At 36.1% G+C, this 19,174-nt stretch overlaps 1 protein-coding gene across 3 annotated transcripts in view; it reads right to left on the bottom strand.

Moving 5' to 3' along the window:
- Positions 1-19,174, bottom strand: part of LOC144960016 (nicastrin-like) — a 45,991-nt gene that overhangs the window by 10,566 nt on the left and 16,251 nt on the right. For 2 of the 3 annotated variants that reach the window (XR_013642740.1, XM_078892961.1), the window contains exons 11-16: positions 17,572-17,671; positions 16,182-16,295; positions 14,866-14,953; positions 13,863-14,017; positions 10,675-10,795; positions 9,603-9,706 (exon numbers count right to left, since the gene is read on the bottom strand). Coding sequence is in view for 2 of the 3 variants with exons in the window: in XM_078892961.1 (XP_078749087.1) it covers positions 9,603-9,706; positions 10,675-10,795; positions 13,863-14,017; positions 14,866-14,953; positions 16,182-16,295; positions 17,572-17,671 (682 nt within the window). In the remaining variant the exon portion in view is untranslated. Of the gene's footprint in view, positions 1-3,234; positions 3,483-9,602; positions 9,707-10,674; positions 10,796-13,862; positions 14,018-14,865; positions 14,954-16,181; positions 16,296-17,571; positions 17,672-19,174 lie in introns of those variants that run through there. The other variant, XM_078892962.1, reaches the window with a different exon arrangement.

The raw sequence follows: 19,174 nt of genomic DNA, 5'->3' as shown, positions 1-19,174 counted from the left end.
AAACCCGCCGAAAACCATAGTCTCAAGTTCACTCCCCACTGGTGTACACTTCCCTGAGTCTCAGGTTCACTCCCCACTGTTGCCTACTTCCCACAACTGTGTCGGATATTGCCTGGTTTCGTAAAAAAAGTAATTGCTTTTATGTGAAACTCCTTGAAACCCACCGAAAACCAAAGTCTCAGGTTTACTCCCCACTGGTGTACACTTCCCTGAGTCTCAGGTTCACTCCCCACTGTTGCCTACTTCCCATAACTTTGTCGGATATTGCCGGGTTTCGTAAAAAAGTGAATGCTTTTATGTGAAACTCGCTGAAACTCGCCGAAAACCATAGTCTCAGGTTCACTCCCTACTGGTGTACACTTCCCTTAGTCTCAGGTTCACTCCCCATTATTTGCCTACTTTCCATAACTTTGCCCCATTTTGTTGGGATTTGGTGCATTTTGTAAACAAAAAGTAATTGCTTTTTTTTTCAAAACCCGCCGAAACCCAGTCCCAGGTTCACTCCCCACTAGTGTACACTTCCCCGAATCTCGGGTTCACTCCCCAACACTGTTGCCTACTACCCATAACTTTCTCGGATATTGCCAGGTTTCGTCGGGTTTCGTAAAAAATTAATTGCTGTTATATGAAACTAGCTGAAGCCCGCCGAAAACCATAGTCTCAGGTTCACTCCCCACTGGTGTACACTTCATTGAGTCCCAGGTTCACTCCCCACGCTTTGCCTACTTTCCACAACTTTGCCGCATATTGTCGGGTTTCGTAAAAATGTAATTCCCCCCCCCCCCATATTGTTATTTTTTTTTACAAAACCCAGAGTCCCAGGTTCACTCCTCACTGGTGTACACTTCCCTGAATCTCAGGTTCATCCCTCTCCCCCCCCCCCCCCCCCTACACACACACACACACACACACACACACACACGCTGCTGCCGACCTCTCATAACTTTGTCGGATATTGCCAGGTGTCGTCGTGTTTCGTAAAAAAGTAATTGCTTTTTATTTGGAAACCCGCCGAAACCCAGTCCCAGGTTCACTCCCCACTGGTGTACACTTCTCTGAGTCCCATATTCACTCCCACAGCTGCCCTCTTCCCATAAATTTGTCAGGTTTCGGAAAAAAAAACACCGTATTATAGTGCAAAACCACTATTCAGTGTCAGATACTGAATAGTACAAAACCACTATTCAGTATCAGATACTGAATAGTGCAAAACCGCTATTCAGTATCAGATACTGAATAGTGCAAAACCGCTATTCAGTATCAGATACTGAATAGTGCAAAACCACTATTCAGTATCAGATACTGAATAGTGCTAGCCTAGATTACGCTACCTTTTGTTATGCTTTCCTAATCTACTCTATCACTCCCATGTTGTTATTATTTGGCCCTTTGAATTATTAGAGTTATTCCCCTTTTCCTTATTCGTTCAGTCGTCTCTTCCTTCCATCTGCCTACCCTACTCACTTCCATCACTTGATTTTCTTAGCAGGTAGTAGCCTCTTTTTATCTTTGAAATAAAGAGAGCCAGTTAATGGCTAGTATCTGAAAACAGAACAAGTCTTGCCCAATCTATTATAGATAGATCGAAGTTGACGTCACTCAGGTCTTTGTTATTGTTTTTTGCCATTCGCGTTTATGAGTAATTCTCACTGAATTGTATTATCCGGACTATAAACATACATGGTTACACATAGCTTTGTGTGTTGGGTCGTCATACTTCCGGATGGCAATGTTGTGAGCTTCTTGGCCAAGCGCATACTATCTATAGAAACCATTTTTCAGCCAGGTGTAGGTGTGTAATAGTCGGTCCTGTATCTTAATTCTCCATTGCCCCAAAGATTTAATTCTGACACTTTTATAATCACATCAGTTCTTGTTATTATCAACATAAGTACCTGCTCCACTCACTTTTCTGTAAAATGTGTACGGTAACCTGCCAGTAACAGAGTTGTCTCGGTAATAAACAAACAAAGAATAAAAAAACAAACAAAAAATAAAAAACTAAACTAAACTAAAAAATATTGATATTGTGTTTTACAAATGTCGTGTACTGCCATGCATGTCAAGCGTTGCTGGTGATGCGTGTTCCTTGTACATTGTCAAGCACTGTGAGTGTGAGCGTATCAAGAGGATATTGTTTGAATTATAAGCTTACATTTTTTTTCTTTTTCAAATTCAAAAGACAAATTAAAAATAAATCAATAAATAAATAAATATATAAATAAATATTGACTAAATAAATAAATAAATATTGAATGAATAAATTAAAATATACAAAAAAAATAAATCAATCAATCAATAAATAAATAAATGAAATATTTTTTCTAAAAATTGGTTATTAAATGGTCAAGTTATCGGATGTCACTTAATTGAACAAACTTGATAAACACAACATAAATATAAGGCTACCATGCAAGAACTACAACCTACACAAATACAACAACAAAGACATCGATGGAGGAGAAGTAGAGGTAACCTACGCAAATCAATCGCCTGCCTTCTTTCGAGTCGGTCGAGTCAGTCGTCTTGCGTCTTGGGGGGAAATTTTGTGAATGCATAGATGATGCAGTGACAGCTGTACAGGAGTTGAAGAGTGATGGGAAGGAAGGGGGGATGTGTGCTTGCACGTGTGCATGTGTGTGTGTGTGTGTGTTTTAAGGGGGGGGGGGAGGGGGGCAGATCTGCCAATAGTAAAACTCCTTAAAATTTTATAGAATTATCAACAATGTGTAATAAGTACTGCATGAAACCATTAGTGTATGAAAATGTATGATTTTTGTAAATGATTTTAGAAAGCAAACCGAAACACAACTAAACATTAACGTGATAATATGAACTAATAAGCTAAATGATATCAATATTTTATTTACGGAATGTTACCAGAATTATAAATATTTTAAATGAGGTATTAATGATATTAAAAATTCTAATATTTTTTTTTTTAATTTATAGTTTTGTTTAAACAGAAGCGGGGGGACAAAAGGTACTGGCAGATCTGCCAAACAATAAATAATAATAAATATAAAAATAAACAATGATAATAATATAATAATATTTGGAAAAAAAATAAATAAATAAAATTTTTTTTAAAAACTAAATAATTTTTTTTTTAAAATAAATAAAATAATAATAATAATCATAATAATAATAATAATATAATAATAATAATAATAATATAATAATAATAATAATAATAATAATAATAATAATAATAATAATAATGTTGAGGTGGAAACAATATGAAGACGAAATAGTAATAGAGAAAAAAAATTAATCAATTAATCAAAATAATATTCAAGGCTAATCGCGATGAAGATGATATTGCTGCGTTTAAAGAGGGGTGAGGAATGGTGCGATTTGTGCTAGACAGCCTCGGGTGTAGGGGATGGGGCGGTGAAGATGAGGTCGGCGTTGTTGTTGATGAGGAAGATGAGGGCGAGGGAGATGAGGAGGAGGATCAACCCCGTGCACAGATTGAGGAGCTGTGAAAAGAAATAGAAAGAATGGAATGGATGGATGAATGGGTGAACGGATGGGTGGATGGATAGATGGATGGATGGGTGGGTGGATGAATAGAAATAAAGAAACAAGATATTTGATCCATGACTATAGACCTGTCACAAGCAACACGCACGAAATTTCGATTTGTAAATATATTTAACTCTTTCAGTGCCGAGGCTACATTCCGTCACAAAATGGCTGACACCCGATTGAGGCAGCATCGAATTTGACGCAAAATCTCAATTAAAATACCCCCCTAGGGCCAATTGAATGTTCTGATGAAAGAAATGATACCATTGGTTCAATTTAGAAAGTAAGATTGGATTACCGGTACATTATTATTTTTGCCTTACAAGACTGGCCACACAGTGCGGCCATTGGCCAGCAGAACAGATTCTGCTCTGGCCGCACAGTGTGACCAACAGCGCTGCTAAGAAATTCTCATAATCTAAAGAAAATAGTTTGTACCAAACCCAGATTCAAAGTGGCAAACTTTTCAAAGAGGTAAAAAGGGACACCCTATTGGACAATAGTTTCATGGCCTAAAACGTAATCTAGATTTAGAGCTTCACTCAATTTTTCTATTCCTTGTTTCAATTTGTTAGTCTAAAAATTATAATCCTGGGACATCCCAGTGTTATTTTTTATACATATTAACAGCACATTTAAAAAAAAATTTTTTTTTTTTCTCTTTCCAGATTACCAAATCAGGACAGTTGCCGCGATGGATTTCCAAATATATTTATATAGATATTTCATATGATGTAGAACTACATCTAGGTCTATTTCTTTTTTTTTTCAATATTTTCATCAATTTTCCTCGAGAAGACTTTTTTAAAAATCTGAATTTCATCAATAATGGCTTCCAAAAAAAAAAAAACAGCCCAAAAAACGCAGTAAAATATCTTTTGAATCTTTATAACAATAGGCAGGAATGTTGAAGGGATAAAGTTTGCTGCAATCATAGACTAGACTACGACTTAAGATTTACTCAACTCATGGACTTTGTGTTGATTCGTTGTCAGATTGTGCTATCCTAAATTACATCTTGCTTTGTTTTGTATGTTTGTTTTTAAGGGTTTTACGGCACTTGAAACACATTTAGGCCATATCAGCGCCAGTAAAAAGGAAGAAAATTGGATAGTAAAATCATTCTAGATGTACAATTAAAAGGACTTGAGGAAAAGTAAGACATAGAGGAAATGGTTCAAATAGGGAACAGATGTAGATTCCAAGAGCACACTATCAGTGTACATAGTTTTAGATCACCTAAAAGTCTCACCCAGACACAAGCACAGGTTCCCACTAAGAGGAATACACTCAAATGTTTACAAATCATAAATAATATGTAAACAAAACATAATTCAGTGCATAACAGAGAGATGTTTTACAAGTAAAAAAATACAACTACCAAATCTACCAAATACATCAATTTATCATTATCTATAAATATTAGGGGTCCTTACTGTTACATCAATTTATCATTGTTTTCTTTTTTAAGAGGGGGAGGGGAGGACTAGAATGGATATCAGAAGAAAAAGAAAAAGAAGAAAGAGAGAGGTTCAGGCGAAAAACTAGATAGAAAAACTAGAGAGTTTATGACAACTTTTTTTAAAAGTCCAAACTCCAACGTGTGTAACAACTAAAAAAAATGAATCTATAACAGTTTAGAAGAAAAAAAAAAATTAACATGGAACGTTTCAGGTTCAAAATCCCTCTTCAGCCACAACAAAAGAGAATGAAAACAGTGATACTGTCTTTGAGTGGATGTGTAGAGACATTTATCTCCAGTCTGTCTAGATATAATGTGATGTATTTATTTTTGTTGTTGGCTGAAAAAGGGTTTGAGACAGAAATGTTTCGCATTTCGTTCGTTTTCAGAGATTTTTATGTTAATTTTTGTTCAGCACTTTCTACAGTTCATGGCTCCTGGCAGCTTAACACTCTCGAGTTCACCCTCATGGACAATCAAACAAATTTGTTCGATTTGCATGCATATGAACTGGAGAGAGTTAATTGTCATCTTACAACTATGTAACCCACAGACTCAAACCATGACAAAGCTGCCGTGACCCAGATGCCAAAGAGTTAAAATGTTGAAAAATATAAATTCTTTAATTTTTGGCACTTTAACCCTTTTGCTGCTATCAGGCAGATAATTCGGCCATGTATGTTTTTGCCCAAAATACCACTCATCCGATACTTCAGCCATAAGGCTAGACACAAAAACTGCCGAACGGCCAATATATCAATTGACCCAATTCATTCCACTGTTGTTTATCAAAACTTTGTATTGATACTTTTTGATTAACTTGTCATTCAGTAAAAAGTAGTTGACCACTAGTCAGATCTGGCACTTCACGAAAAAGGAAATCAGTATCTGATGAAAGAAATCAGTATGAGATGTAAATATATATAATGCAGGGTCTCCAGTCAAATCTTGAAAAACATTTTCAAGACCTCTATCCACAGACTGATCAGATCGGATTTCCCAAATCATCGACAAAAAAATGGATGTCACATTAGAAATACAATACCTTACCACCCATAGGAAAATCGTCACATTCGTTACGATACAACCAACATCTTTCTTATTCAAATTTCTCTTGTACATCATACAATTTAAAGAAAATGAACTGTGTGTTTTAGAGCATGTTTTGCTCAAGAAATTATTTATCGCTAGAACTTACTGCCATTATGTTTGAGTAATAAAAATATATATTTTTGTGTTAGGTGGGTGTGAAGATTTGGGGAAAATCCTGAAAATGGCTGGTAAGGAGAGAGTTAATAGTCTTTTATATCGTTTAAATTATAATTTGCATCTAATCTTTTTTTTTTAAAGCTATTTCATTAATATTGACTTGGAACAAAAAATAAATAAATAAATAAAATAAAATAAAAACCGTGACGACCAACAGTGAAAACTAGTGAACGGTGAGTGAGTGTGACAAACTATTGTTTGTTAATAAAAGTTAAAAATCTAAATTGAAAAAAAAAAAAAAGAATACATAATAATACCTATATGTATTTAAATTGAAACAGGAGAGAGAAAAGGTTTTATGCAGCTATGTGGTCTTGTGGTATGACTGCCATTTCGGACTGGAAGGTCCTAGGTTTGAGTCCAAATTGGTACATAATTGAGTCATTGGGAAAGGCTCTTTATTTACATTCTCTCAACATACTCAGGTGTAAAATGAGTACCTGGGCATTAACAGCGTTGTCTTTGTTGGAAAAATTGTAATCCCACCTAACAGGCACCATGTCTCATTCTACATGTTACGAGTTGCTGTTGGTAAAGGACCCTTTGTAAAGCACTTTGAGCACGTTGAGTGGATATTGCACCATATAAAAGCTCAGCTCTTTTTTATTGTTTTTAAGCCATCCATTTTTATGAGTAGTTCTCAATAAATTGTATCCATCAGACTATAAACGTTTAAGGTTACACATAGTTTTGGGTGTTGGTACGTTATATCCAGCTGGCAGATATTGTGAGTAATTTAACTGAGCGCATAGACTCAATAACTAAAACAACATTTCAGGTCAAAGGGAATACGAAGCTGCAAAAAGCTGTGGACTGGAAACAGGCTGGCCGATCCAGGAGGTAAAAATTTTCTGAACTTTAACGTCAACTTTAACATCGACAGACCCCCTATCTGAGTGTAACATGTATTGAAATATAGTGAAGTTGTTTGGATGTGTGCGAATGTAATTGTTCGGCTGTGTGTAATTATGTTAAAGGTTCTTTCTAGCGGTACGCATTTTGTGTTGTGCATGTTTTGCATGTAAGTGTGAATGTTGTCTGCGTGAACATATTAGCAATTTTTGTTACTTAGAAACATCGTAAGACGTTTTTTTGTTAGGTTAGTTACTGAAATAACTCCGTCCTGGATGGTCGTAATATGTATTCGTTTTAAATTTTCCATATGATTGATAATAATTAAATTGAATTAACGTAGCCTAACTCAGAGTCGTTACACTGAGCGATGAACCCCAGTACAAAGACATTACGTACTGACTTTTTATCAATCGTCAGATGATTGGAAAAATACACTGAGGTTTTTTAACGTGCTGAACTGAATGGGGCAAAGAAAATGGAAAATCATCTACCTTGTGTAAAAAGCATTGAACAGAAATGAATATATAATCTTTTTGAAAGGAAAAAATACTCAACATTGAATGTTTCCGGCTCTAAATATTTCAGATCTTCATACAAGAGAAAAAAAGAAAGAAAAAAATTTGGTGTTTTTGTTTTTGGCTATAGTATAGTGGCCAACTTTTCAAGAACAGAAACGGAACACCCTATCAAACACCATGACCCAAAACAGCAGTATGTTTGGACTATTTTATACGATATAATTTAGATTTAGAGGGGGTTTTTTTTTCTGTTCCTTGTTATAATTTGCAAGTCAAAAAAAAAAAGCATAATCCTGGGACAAGCAAGGATCATTTTCATAGACATCAACATTCCATTTTTTTCTCTCTTAGATTGCCAAATTGGGTCAGTCCCGATTTTATCAGGGCAGTTGGCAGCTCTGCTATTGAAAGGTTTTGAATCAGAAAAGTTCTATGTTAAGTTGTTTCCATTCCTTTTTTTAACCTGTTATATTGAGATTTTTTTTTTTTCAAAAAGTAAATAAACTAAAATGAATAGAACTGCTTCAAAATAGAACAAAATACCAAACATGGAATATCTTGACTTCCAAGATTTTTATTCAACAGAGAGGACGTAGGAAATATTTAGTCGTCAATCCCAAGATTTTTTTTCAACAGAGAGGCGGACGTACAAAATATTTAGTCGTTGATCTGTATTTTTAGAAATGTATTTAAGTTTGTATTGTTTTGTTGTTGTTTTTGTTGTTGGCTGAAAAAGGGTTTTGAATCCGAAACGTTCCATGTTTGGTGGGTTTTTTTTTCTTTTTTAAAGCTGCTATATTCATGTTTGTTTATTACTATTTACAGTCCACATCTTCTAGCATCTTAGTATCACTTTGAATATTTCAATGGTTTTCAGATTATGTATTAGGTGCTTAAAGTAATTGAGTAGAAGTGAAGGGTAAAAAAGTGTGGGGGGGAAGGGGGAGGGGGTTCTTTTTAAAAGAAAGGGCAAAATCCAAATTAGTAGATGATAAAACAAAATGGTGTGTGTAAAACCAATAAATAAATGAATACATATTTTCAATACTAATGATTAATATTTACAGATATACGACTGAAAGCAAAGCAATCATTATCTACTCATATTGTGTTTGCTGTGATAATATATTTCACTTAAATGTTAATGGAATAGACTCAAGCAAAAGCTCCTTGGTCCAATACAATTGTGCGTTGTATCAAAAAAAAAATCGGCATAAATATATATTATACAGACCTGTCTCTAAGAGAAAGTTTATAAACAATACGCCCTTCCTGAATATGTGGTATATGTTCCAATAAACCAGATACCAAAAATAAAATTTTCTGACAAAATTGCCAAAATATGACTTTTTGTTGTTGTTGTTTTAGTTGTTTTGTTGGGTTTTTTTTGTTATTTGTTCAGTTGAAGAAACTTCGTTGATTTTCCGAAAATAACAATAGTCAAATGGACTGGAAGCTTCAATCAAATTAACGAAGACGATTATTGTGGACGTTTTGGGGTTTCCCCCTATATCAACAAAAACACAATGAATGAAATACAATAGACGAATGAGAGATGAGAGGTCTTTCGTGTTTCATTCATTCGTGTTTTTGTCACAAAGAGGAAACCCCCAAAAACTTCCACATTATCTTTCTTCAACGATTAAATTAAAATCTTCAAATCCGTGTGACTTTTTGGTCTCATCCAACAAATCTGTATAATGGGACAGGTCTTTAAATTCCTATCTTAAATTCTACGAGTTTTTAATATACGTCTCAACCTAATTGATTATACAAAAGCAAAAAAGAAAGAAGTAAAAACAATTATCTAAAAATGTCTTCAATCGTCATAAAGCTAAAAAAAAAAAATAAATGTAAAGAATAAAAAAATAATAGATTTATAAAAAAAGAAAAGAAAAAAAGAGATTTTTAAAAACCAATCCATATGCAAGCTAAGAATCCAAACGAAGACTAAGACTAAGACGTACCTCTAAGCTTGGGCTTGGAATGAGAAAGAGACGAACTCCAATGGCGTGATTACCCCAGACAGATTCTGTCCAGGTTGAATATTCACCCGACGTCATGTCGTAGTCTGGGGATGATGAGGATGGTGATGATGATGATGATGGTTTTCTTTTAGAAGGGGTGGAATTTAAGGTTTGTTTGTTTTGGTTTTATGGGGGGGGGGGGGGGGTTCTAAAAACAAAGGCAGGGCTGCCAAGTTTTAAAAAGTCATGGATAGCTCATACGGTAGAGTCATGCTCTCTCTGGCCAGACGGAGTTGTCGTATCAGTAAGGTCGCGAGTTCGCGCCCCAATCGGCGCCGTGAAATGTTTATTCTCTATTGTCTTCTGGCACTTTCCTACTCACTTCATTTCTTGTTGTTATCTAATGCCATTGAAATTGGAGTACGAGCTACCTCGGACTCTCCTCTCCTTACAACACACGACTTTGGAAAGTGCATCTTACTTTGCAACACCATCAACCAGGAATTCTCTCTGTCTTTACCAAAAGTGCTCACTCATACTATTGATTGAGTGCTTCAAATCTAGACTGAAGTCAGAATATTTTAGATTAACATTTCAAAATTATATTCTTCATGTTCCATTGGTATTAACATAACTCAATAGATCATCTACAATTGTTTTACATTCAATGTCCTGTCAAGAGCCATTAAGCGTTTGGAGGAAATTGGAGCAGCGTGGCTCAGCGGTACGGTCTTTTCTTTGTACCCGAAATGTACAGAGTTCGATTACTCGCCACTGCGTTGTGTGGCCTTGAGCAAGTCACCTTGCCCTGGCTCAACTTTTGGCGCTGCTCTGCGGCTGACGCTTGTGTTATTCTTCCCTTAGAATAGACCCTAGAGACAAATTTTCCCTTTGCAAATTTTTTTTTATTTCTTTATTTTATTTAAATTTTATCATCATTATTCATTTATTTATTATTTGAGATCAAAACTCGTTAAATTTAAGGTTGTGAGAAACCAGAATGTTGCATTAACTGGAAACAACTGGCAGACATTGCAAGACAGAATGATAGACTAACAGATTTCCCGCTTACCGTCCATAACAAAAGCAGGCGACACAGCTTCCGCGTACATCACAGTGGATCTGTAACACATGCCTGTCCTTTTGTGGCTCTTGGCATCAACAGGACCTGACATCCAAGTGTAGCTGTATCTCTGGGGAACGAGGACACAAATATATTTTTTTAAAACTCGAGCTTCTGTATAGCTAAACGTGCTCAAAGTGTACAAAAAGTGCACAAAAGGTCCCTGACCAGCAACATATAACACGTAGAACGAGACATATGCCTGGTAGGCGATATTACAATTTTTCAGACATAGACAGCGCTGTTAACAGCCAGGTACTCATTTTACATCTAAGTACATACAGTCAGAGAATGTGAATAAAGAGCCTTTTCCAAAGATTCAAATATGCACTGAGCAAGGCTCGATCGCAGGACCTTCTGATCCAAAAAAGAGTGTCGTACAACAAAACTACATAACCGCACATAAGGTCAGGACAAGAGGGCAATAGAAGAGAATCCCAACAGCTCCCTTAGTAGATCACTCACCAGTGATGATAATGGATATTTGTCAAATAGGAGGAAAATGTTTCAGTCCATCGGTCAAACTCCAACAAAATCATAACATAAAATATCATATTTCGTATATTATATTATTACTTCTAGTGTACATCTATTCTTAAAAGAGGAGATATAACTTACTTTATGTACAATTTTAATGAATTGACAAAAAAAAAAAGAGGAAGAGAAAGAGAGAGAGAGAGAGAGAGAGAGAGAGAGAGAGAGAGAGAGAGAGAGAGAGAGAGAGAGAGAGAGAGAGAGGGAGGAAGAGAATAGTTTAATAAATTGGACTTTTTTTCTAACTGGGGGGGGGGGGGGATGGGGGGGACGGGACGTTATAATAATTATCTTTTTAAACGGACCTATAACTGTACTACCACACTTGACCTACTTACAAATAAAATCGAGACTCATCTACCCCTTCCCCCCACCCCCTTTTGACCATCAATTGCCTTGTCTCATTTTTGACATCTGGCGCCAGTTTGTCTAGACTGATGCCAGAAAAATGGGAGTGTCACCAACATTCATGCAACTGAGCACAGGTGTCAAAATATGACACAAGACATGATGGTGGTTTTTTCACGGATCCACCACTTGACCTGAGCTTTTATAAATCCATATAAAAGTGCTCAAGGCGCTTTACTAGGGGTCCCTAGTCAACAGCAAACTGAACATGTAGATCAAGACATGCCACCTGTTAGGCTATAATATTACAATTTTTTTTTCCGACAGAGACAACACTGTTCATGGCCAGGTACTCATTTTACACCCGAGTACAGTGAGAGAATGTAAAAGAGCATTTTTCAGGAACTCAACTATGCGAGGCCCGAACCCAGGACTTTCCAATCTGAAAGCGAGTGTCATACCGTAAAACCACATAGTCCCGATAAAACACTTAAATTCCAAACAGATGGCAGAGAAGAATTTGTCACGTCTTATCCGCTAGTAACACGAGAGAGATGTATTCATGTATTTATTGGCTTTGATATTGGCTGAACAAGGGTTTTGACCCCAAAACTTTCTCTCTTTAGAATTCTGTTCTTTTTTTTTTTTTTGGAAGACGTGACATTCATTTTTGTTCATGACTTTTACCGTCCACCGCTTCTAACCGTTTAGTAGTAAACATAGAGCCAGAGTTTTTATCCTGGTTTCTACAGCATGAAACAGACAATAGCAAGTGCATGCTACCCTTTGGATAGGATGCTAGTCTATCGCAAAGCACTAGCGGTTTAGTAACGCATCTAAACTGTCCCGACATGATAAATATCAGTTAGAGACGCGTATGTTTTTCATTTTCAGCTCCAATTGTATGGAATTCTTTACCACCTAAAACCTGACAATGTGAAAGTCTACCAGTCTTCAAACGACATTCTTTTTCATTCTGCTCATCCTGATTCTATGTGAACTTCGAACAATATATGAAGACCACAGGGGAAAAACGATCAAAGCCACATTTTTCAACTTTTGAGAAAATCAAAATTAAAGTTTGGAAACCCATTTGTTTGTTTGTTTGTTTGTTGCTTTAGGTCTCTTCCAACACAATTGAGGTTATATGAGAGACCGCTGAAACAAAAAAACAAGCAATCTAACAAAAATAGTACAAATGTAAATCAAAATCATAACCTAAAGATATCATAAGCTAAATTATAAATAACCAAGAACAAACAGGCAGAAGATTTACAGAAAAAAAATATCCCCTGTCAAAAATAAAACCCATTTGAAAACGCCACATGATAATATGAATTGAACTGAATGTGAATTACTAAACTTATATATTTTGACCACAAGTCAGATGCATATAAAAAACAAGCTCTTGGTCGATTTTAATACCAAATTAATGTGACATTGGAACAGTAAGGTCTTTCTGACTTTGATCGATTTTCTCCTGTGGCCTTCATATGTGTGTGACTGTTGTGGTGAGTTTGTAGTCGAATGAATGAACATGTGTGATACCAAAATAACTATCATAAAGCACCTCTGACCACTTGTTGTTGTTGTTGTTTTTAAGGGTTTTACGGCGCTTGCAACACATTAAGGTCATATCAGCGCCAGTAAAAAGGAAGAAAATGGGATAGTAAAAAGTTCTAGAATTACAATTAAAGCACAAAAGAAAAGGTAAGACAAAGGGGAATTGGTTCAATAGGGAACAGATGTAGATTCCAAGAGCACACTGTCAAAGTACTTAGTTTGAGATCACCTAAAAGTCTCATCCAGACACAAGCACAGGTCCCAACTAAGAGGAATACACCCAAATGTTTACCAATCATATAATATAATATGTAAACTAAACATAATACAATGCATAACAGAGAGATGATTTACAATGAAAAAAATATCGTCTCCCAAAACTATAACTATATATTAGACTGTTTCCCCCTCAGCCAATGACTCTGACCAAGGTCAGGACAAAACCAAGCAATCTCATTCCAAGACAAAGACAGAAAGCAATTGGAAAACAGAAAAGAGGGGATAGAAGACACAGCAAGTATCTCCCTGCCTGCTATGGGAGGTAGGAACCCCACCCAGTCTCTGACCACTATTTGTGAATACTGGCGCGATGCGCGATATCAAATAATAATTATGATGTAACCAATCATATCTTGTCAGGGGACACAAGGCCATGGTTATGGATAGAATTGATTTATACTGATGGCCCTCACCTTTTCTCCTTTAGGGTTGTCGCATTTACTCTTGCTGCTGACATCTAACCTCTGACCTGTGAACCTTGCCATTAGGGCGTGTATCAACCTGGTCACCTCGTTGATGTGTAAGTTTTGTACACTCACGTAGAACGGGAAGGGAACCTTGGCCGTTTCTGGAATGGGTGGGCGGAGAATAATACAATAGGGGATGAAGGTGATGGTGATGATCATGATGATGATGATGATGATGATGATGATGATGATGATGATGATTATGATGATGATGATGACGATGATGATGATGATAAGGATGATGATGACCATGGTGATGATGATAAGGATGATAAGGAGGAGGATGATGATGATGATGATGATGATGATGACTATTGTAATCATGAGTGCCGAGTGGTCCCAAACTTCTTTAAATAGGGTTGCTAATTCAGGAGGCAAAAATTTACTGATCTTTCACGCAAACACATCGAACGACCGACCCCTTTCTGAGAGCTGAACTTCAGTAAAAAGACATTAATACTTACACTTTTTCCCCCATTTAGCAGGTGGTTGGAAAATATACTGAGTGTTTCTAACGTACTGAACCCCGTAAATGTATGGAAAATTGGCAACCCTGTTTAAAGACCGCGACGATTGGGTCCAGGAAAGTGAAAATTGCAAAGACTGGTTCTGGTTCTTTATCAACCTTATTTATTCATTTTCAACCTTCACATTTACTTGAGCTTTTATATAGTGCAATATCCACTTAATGTGCTCAAAGCGCTTTACAAGGTGTAAGCAGTGAGAACCATTAACAGTCCGCCTCTTTCTCGAAACAGGTGATTGAATTTCAGCTTAGGAACTGTGGGACCAGTTCTTGGTACTGATTCTCAACATGACACCTGTAATTATTCCGTTAACAGCTGTGTATTTGTCCGAAAAATTGTAATATCGCCAAGCATGCATCCCGTCCTATTCTGGTCCTATTGAATTTGGCAATGTATAGATCATCTCTAAACCTGTTACTTACTCAGACTCTTTGCGTTGGCTTTTTCCATTGTTTCCAAAAATAGCTCACAGTTGGGACTCTCCATAAAACAGTAAAGAAGATGAGTCACCTAAATGGAGATGAAAAGTCAACTTTCAATTTTCAAAATATTGGATGGACGGTTGGATGGATAAATGGACAGATGGGTGGATGGATAAATGGACAGATGGGTGGATGGATAAATGGACAGACGGGTGGATGGATAAATGGACAGATGGGTGGATATATAGACAGATGGATGGATGGTTGGTTGTTTGGATAAATGGACAGATGGGTGGATGGATAAATGGACAGATGGGTGGATGGATAAATGGACAGATGGGTGGATATATAGACAGATGGATGGATGGTTGGTTGTATGGATGGATGAATAAATGGATTGATGAATAGATTGACTGATAAATATGCATAGACTGAATGCCACATGATTGAACAAATGGACAGACAGACTGATAAATATGCATAGACTGAATGCCACATGATTGAACAAATGGACTGACAGATGGAAAGATGGATGGATGGATGTACAGACCAGTAGAATGATGAAAGGATGGGCAGATGAATTGATGAACGAATGATCTGACAGATGGAAAGATGGATGTACAGACCAGTAGAATGATGAAAGGATGGGCAGATGAATTGATGAACGAATGATCTGACAGATCCGAGAGTCAAGCGACATACAATGATGGTAAAATCAATGAGAACTTCAGAGCCATCCGGCCTATGGAGCCAGAGTTTATCCCGGTTCCTATAATGTGAAAAGAACAGTAACAAAGAATTGATACCCTTTGGATAAGACGCTAGTCTATCACAGTAATGTCCACCAAATCTACCCAATCACTGCTGAATGGACACGGGGGAGGGGAGGTCAGAAAAAAAATTTAAGATAAAGACCTTGAACTTGAACTTGAACGACCATCTTGCTCCAAAGAAAGAATGAATGAATGAATGAATGTAATGAAATGAAATGAAAGTTTGTAATGAAATGAATGAAACGAAATGAAATGAAATGAAAGAAATGAATGAAATTAAATGAAATAAAAAGGAAATGAAATGAAACAAAATGAATGAAATAAATGAATAAATAAATGACTGAATGAATAAATGAATGACTGAATGAATAATGAATGACTGAACGAATGAACAAAATTAATGTATGAATGGATGAACGAATGAACAATGAACAAATGAAGGAATGAATTAATTAACCATTTCAACAATGTAGCAATCAATGAATAAATAAATAAATTGATCGAGGAGTCGATGAAGAAATAAAAGAATGAAAGGACAATCACCGTGGAGCTATCGGCTGTAAGATTTTGCTTGACATCGTCAGAAGGGTCCTTCCCCGTGGAAGCCTTGTACAAATACCTGGCCAGCGAGGTGGACAAATTGGCAATCAGTTCAGCCTGGAAGCGGGACAAGAGGAGAAAAGAGAAATGTAATACGAGTCACATAGTTAAAATTTAAAAAATTAGCAAATCTTCACACCCAAAAAAAATTATAATTATTTTAAAAAACAAAAAAAAACAATTATAAATAAATAAACATTATTTATGGCTGCAACAGAACAGCAAAAATGCTCAGGAGACCTATATACAAAGGCTCTGACACTAAAATGCATTTTTGAAATTGAAGTGAAAAGTAATGATCAAAAATAAATATACAGCTTCAAACAAAACAAAACAAACAAAAAAGGAAAATACTAAACGCAGAACGTTTCAGGCTCAAAACCCTTCTTCTGCCTACAAAAAAAAAAGAAAAATGATAAAAACATGAATACATTACTTAAAAAAAAAAACAACAAAAAAACAAACAAAACAAACAAAACAAAACAAAAAAATAACAACACATTTTTAATTCGGCCATGCACAGTCCCAAGCCTGTGTCCACTCAGAGGGAATTGTTGCAAGAGTGGACAGACAGGAAACTCAACTTTGGTTAATCCCAACATTTTAGCTGATCCCATGATGTTGCGATTATCCGGAGTAGACGGTAGTTTGTGACAGACTTGTTGTCTTATCCAAAGGACAACAAACAATAGCCAGCTCTTCGCTAACGGAAAAAAAAAACATCCCAAGAACAAAGAATTTATGAAGGACAACAGACAAAGCCGAAAGGACTCTATAACAAAGAAAGTATTGGACGGGGAAGGCCACGAGGAACATGGAGAAGAATTAAAGAAGCTGATATACAGAGTAGTGGTAAGACCTGGAATGAGATAAAAAAGTTAGCTCAGGATAGAGAAGGATGGAAACTGTTTCTCTGTGGCCTATACCCTGACCCAGGGTGAAAAAGGCAATGATGATGATGATGAAGAACAAAGTTTGCTGAGCGTGACTTGCATTTTCAGCTCCAATAGTATAGAATTCTTTACCACATAAAACCCAACAATGTGAAAGTTTACCAGTCTTTAAACGACATTTAAAAACCAATCTTTTCCATTCTGCTTATCGTGATTCTATATACGTGAAGTTCGGACAAGATGTGTGTGTGTGGTGTGTATGTGTGTGTGTGTGTGTGACTGTTGTGGTGATTTCGTAGTCAAATGAATGAAATTGTGTGATACCAAAAAAACTAATGTAAAGCATCTTTGAGCACTATTTGTGGATACCGGCACTGTATCAAATAATAATTATAATAATAGTTATTTGTGGTTTAGCACACATAGACTGGGATAATTACCTGCTTGGTGACAAAGTCATATTTTTCCTTGGCCGTGCTATTGGGTGGGAAACCATCAGCGTTGATGAAGTTGGGAAGGTCAAAGCGACTTGCATAGTACCTGAGATGAGAGAAATGCCATACAATGGTTGACTGGCTCATATCCATTTTGTAACCAATTTCTGATTTGTGGAAGTCTTATGGAAAGCATGGACAGTTTTCTCCTTTTGCCAAATGTGTATTTCCGGCTGAGACAACCTGAGACTAGAAAATCATCATCATCACCACCACTACCGCCACCATCACCACCACCACTGCTGTCATCATCATCATCATCATCATCATCATCATCATCATCATCATCATTATTATTATTATTATTATTATTATTATTTATTATTATTATTATTATTATTATTATTATTATTATTATTATTATTATTATCATTACTAAATGATCATTATTAATATTATCATTATTATTATTATTACTAAATTATCATCATCATCCTCATCCTCATCATCATCATTATCAATGTTGTTATTCCAAGGTTTCAGACAGTCCTTGGACACCTTTGAAATATTCCCTAGGAAAGACGTTTTGTACAAAATTTCCTCATCTTATCAGAGACAGCCTTATAACCCTGTGGTCACAGGGGTGTGAAACAGGTTTGCCTTTATCCAAAAATGACATTAGCACCTAACAGGCTCCATTCCTCTTCCGGAATGTTAAATGAAAATTGTTCTGGAACAAGTTATGGAACTTCCATAAGCAGCAGATTTTATTTTTTAAATGTAACACATTACGAGCGTGGTGACATTTATCGTGAATAATTGTTAAAATTTTCCGTTTTCGTTCTCTTTGTTTTATTAGTATGTCTGGATAGTCATTAACCCTCTCCATACCAACTATAGGAAACTCGTCACATTCGTTTTGATACAGTCAACATTTTTCTTATTCAATTTTCTTTTGTACATCACAAAATTTTAAGAAAATGAACAGTGTGTTGTAGAGCATGTTTTGCTAAAGAAATTATGTATCGCAAGAATTTTACTGCTATTATGTCTAAGTGATAAAAAGTATATTTTGTGTTAGTTGCATGTGAAGTTTTGGGGAAAATCTGCTAAGGTTGTTTGTTTTTAAGGGTTTTACGGCGCTTGCAAAACATTTAGGTTATACCAGCGCCAGTAAAAAGGAAGAAAGTGGGATAGTAAACAGTTCTAGAATTACAATTAAAGCACCCAAGAAAAAGTAAGACATAGGGGAACTGGGAAAAAAATAGGGATCAGATGTAGATTCCAATGAGCATACCACCAATGTGCTTAGTTTGAGATCACCTAGATGTCTCATCCGGACAAAAGCACAAAACCCAAAAAAGAGGAATACACTCAAATGCTTACATTATAAATTGAAAATAACAAATATAATAATACATAACAGAGAGATGATTTACAAGGAAAAAAATATCATCTCCCAAAACAATAACTATGCATTTGACTGTTTCCCTCCCAGCTAGGACTCCAGCCAGGGCCAGGAAAAAAACAAGTAATCTCATTCCAAGACAAAGACAGAAAGCATGTTGGAAAACAGTTATAAGACACAGTATGTACCCCCCTGCCCACT

This window comes from Berghia stephanieae, chromosome 14, assembly GCF_034508935.2.
Source record: "Berghia stephanieae isolate SIO BIC M18660-M18661 chromosome 14, UCSD_Bste_1.3, whole genome shotgun sequence".
NCBI lineage: Eukaryota > Metazoa > Mollusca > Gastropoda > Nudibranchia > Aeolidiidae > Berghia > Berghia stephanieae.
Note: the sequence above shows the minus strand (reverse complement) of the source record. Positions and strands in the feature narration are given on the sequence as shown.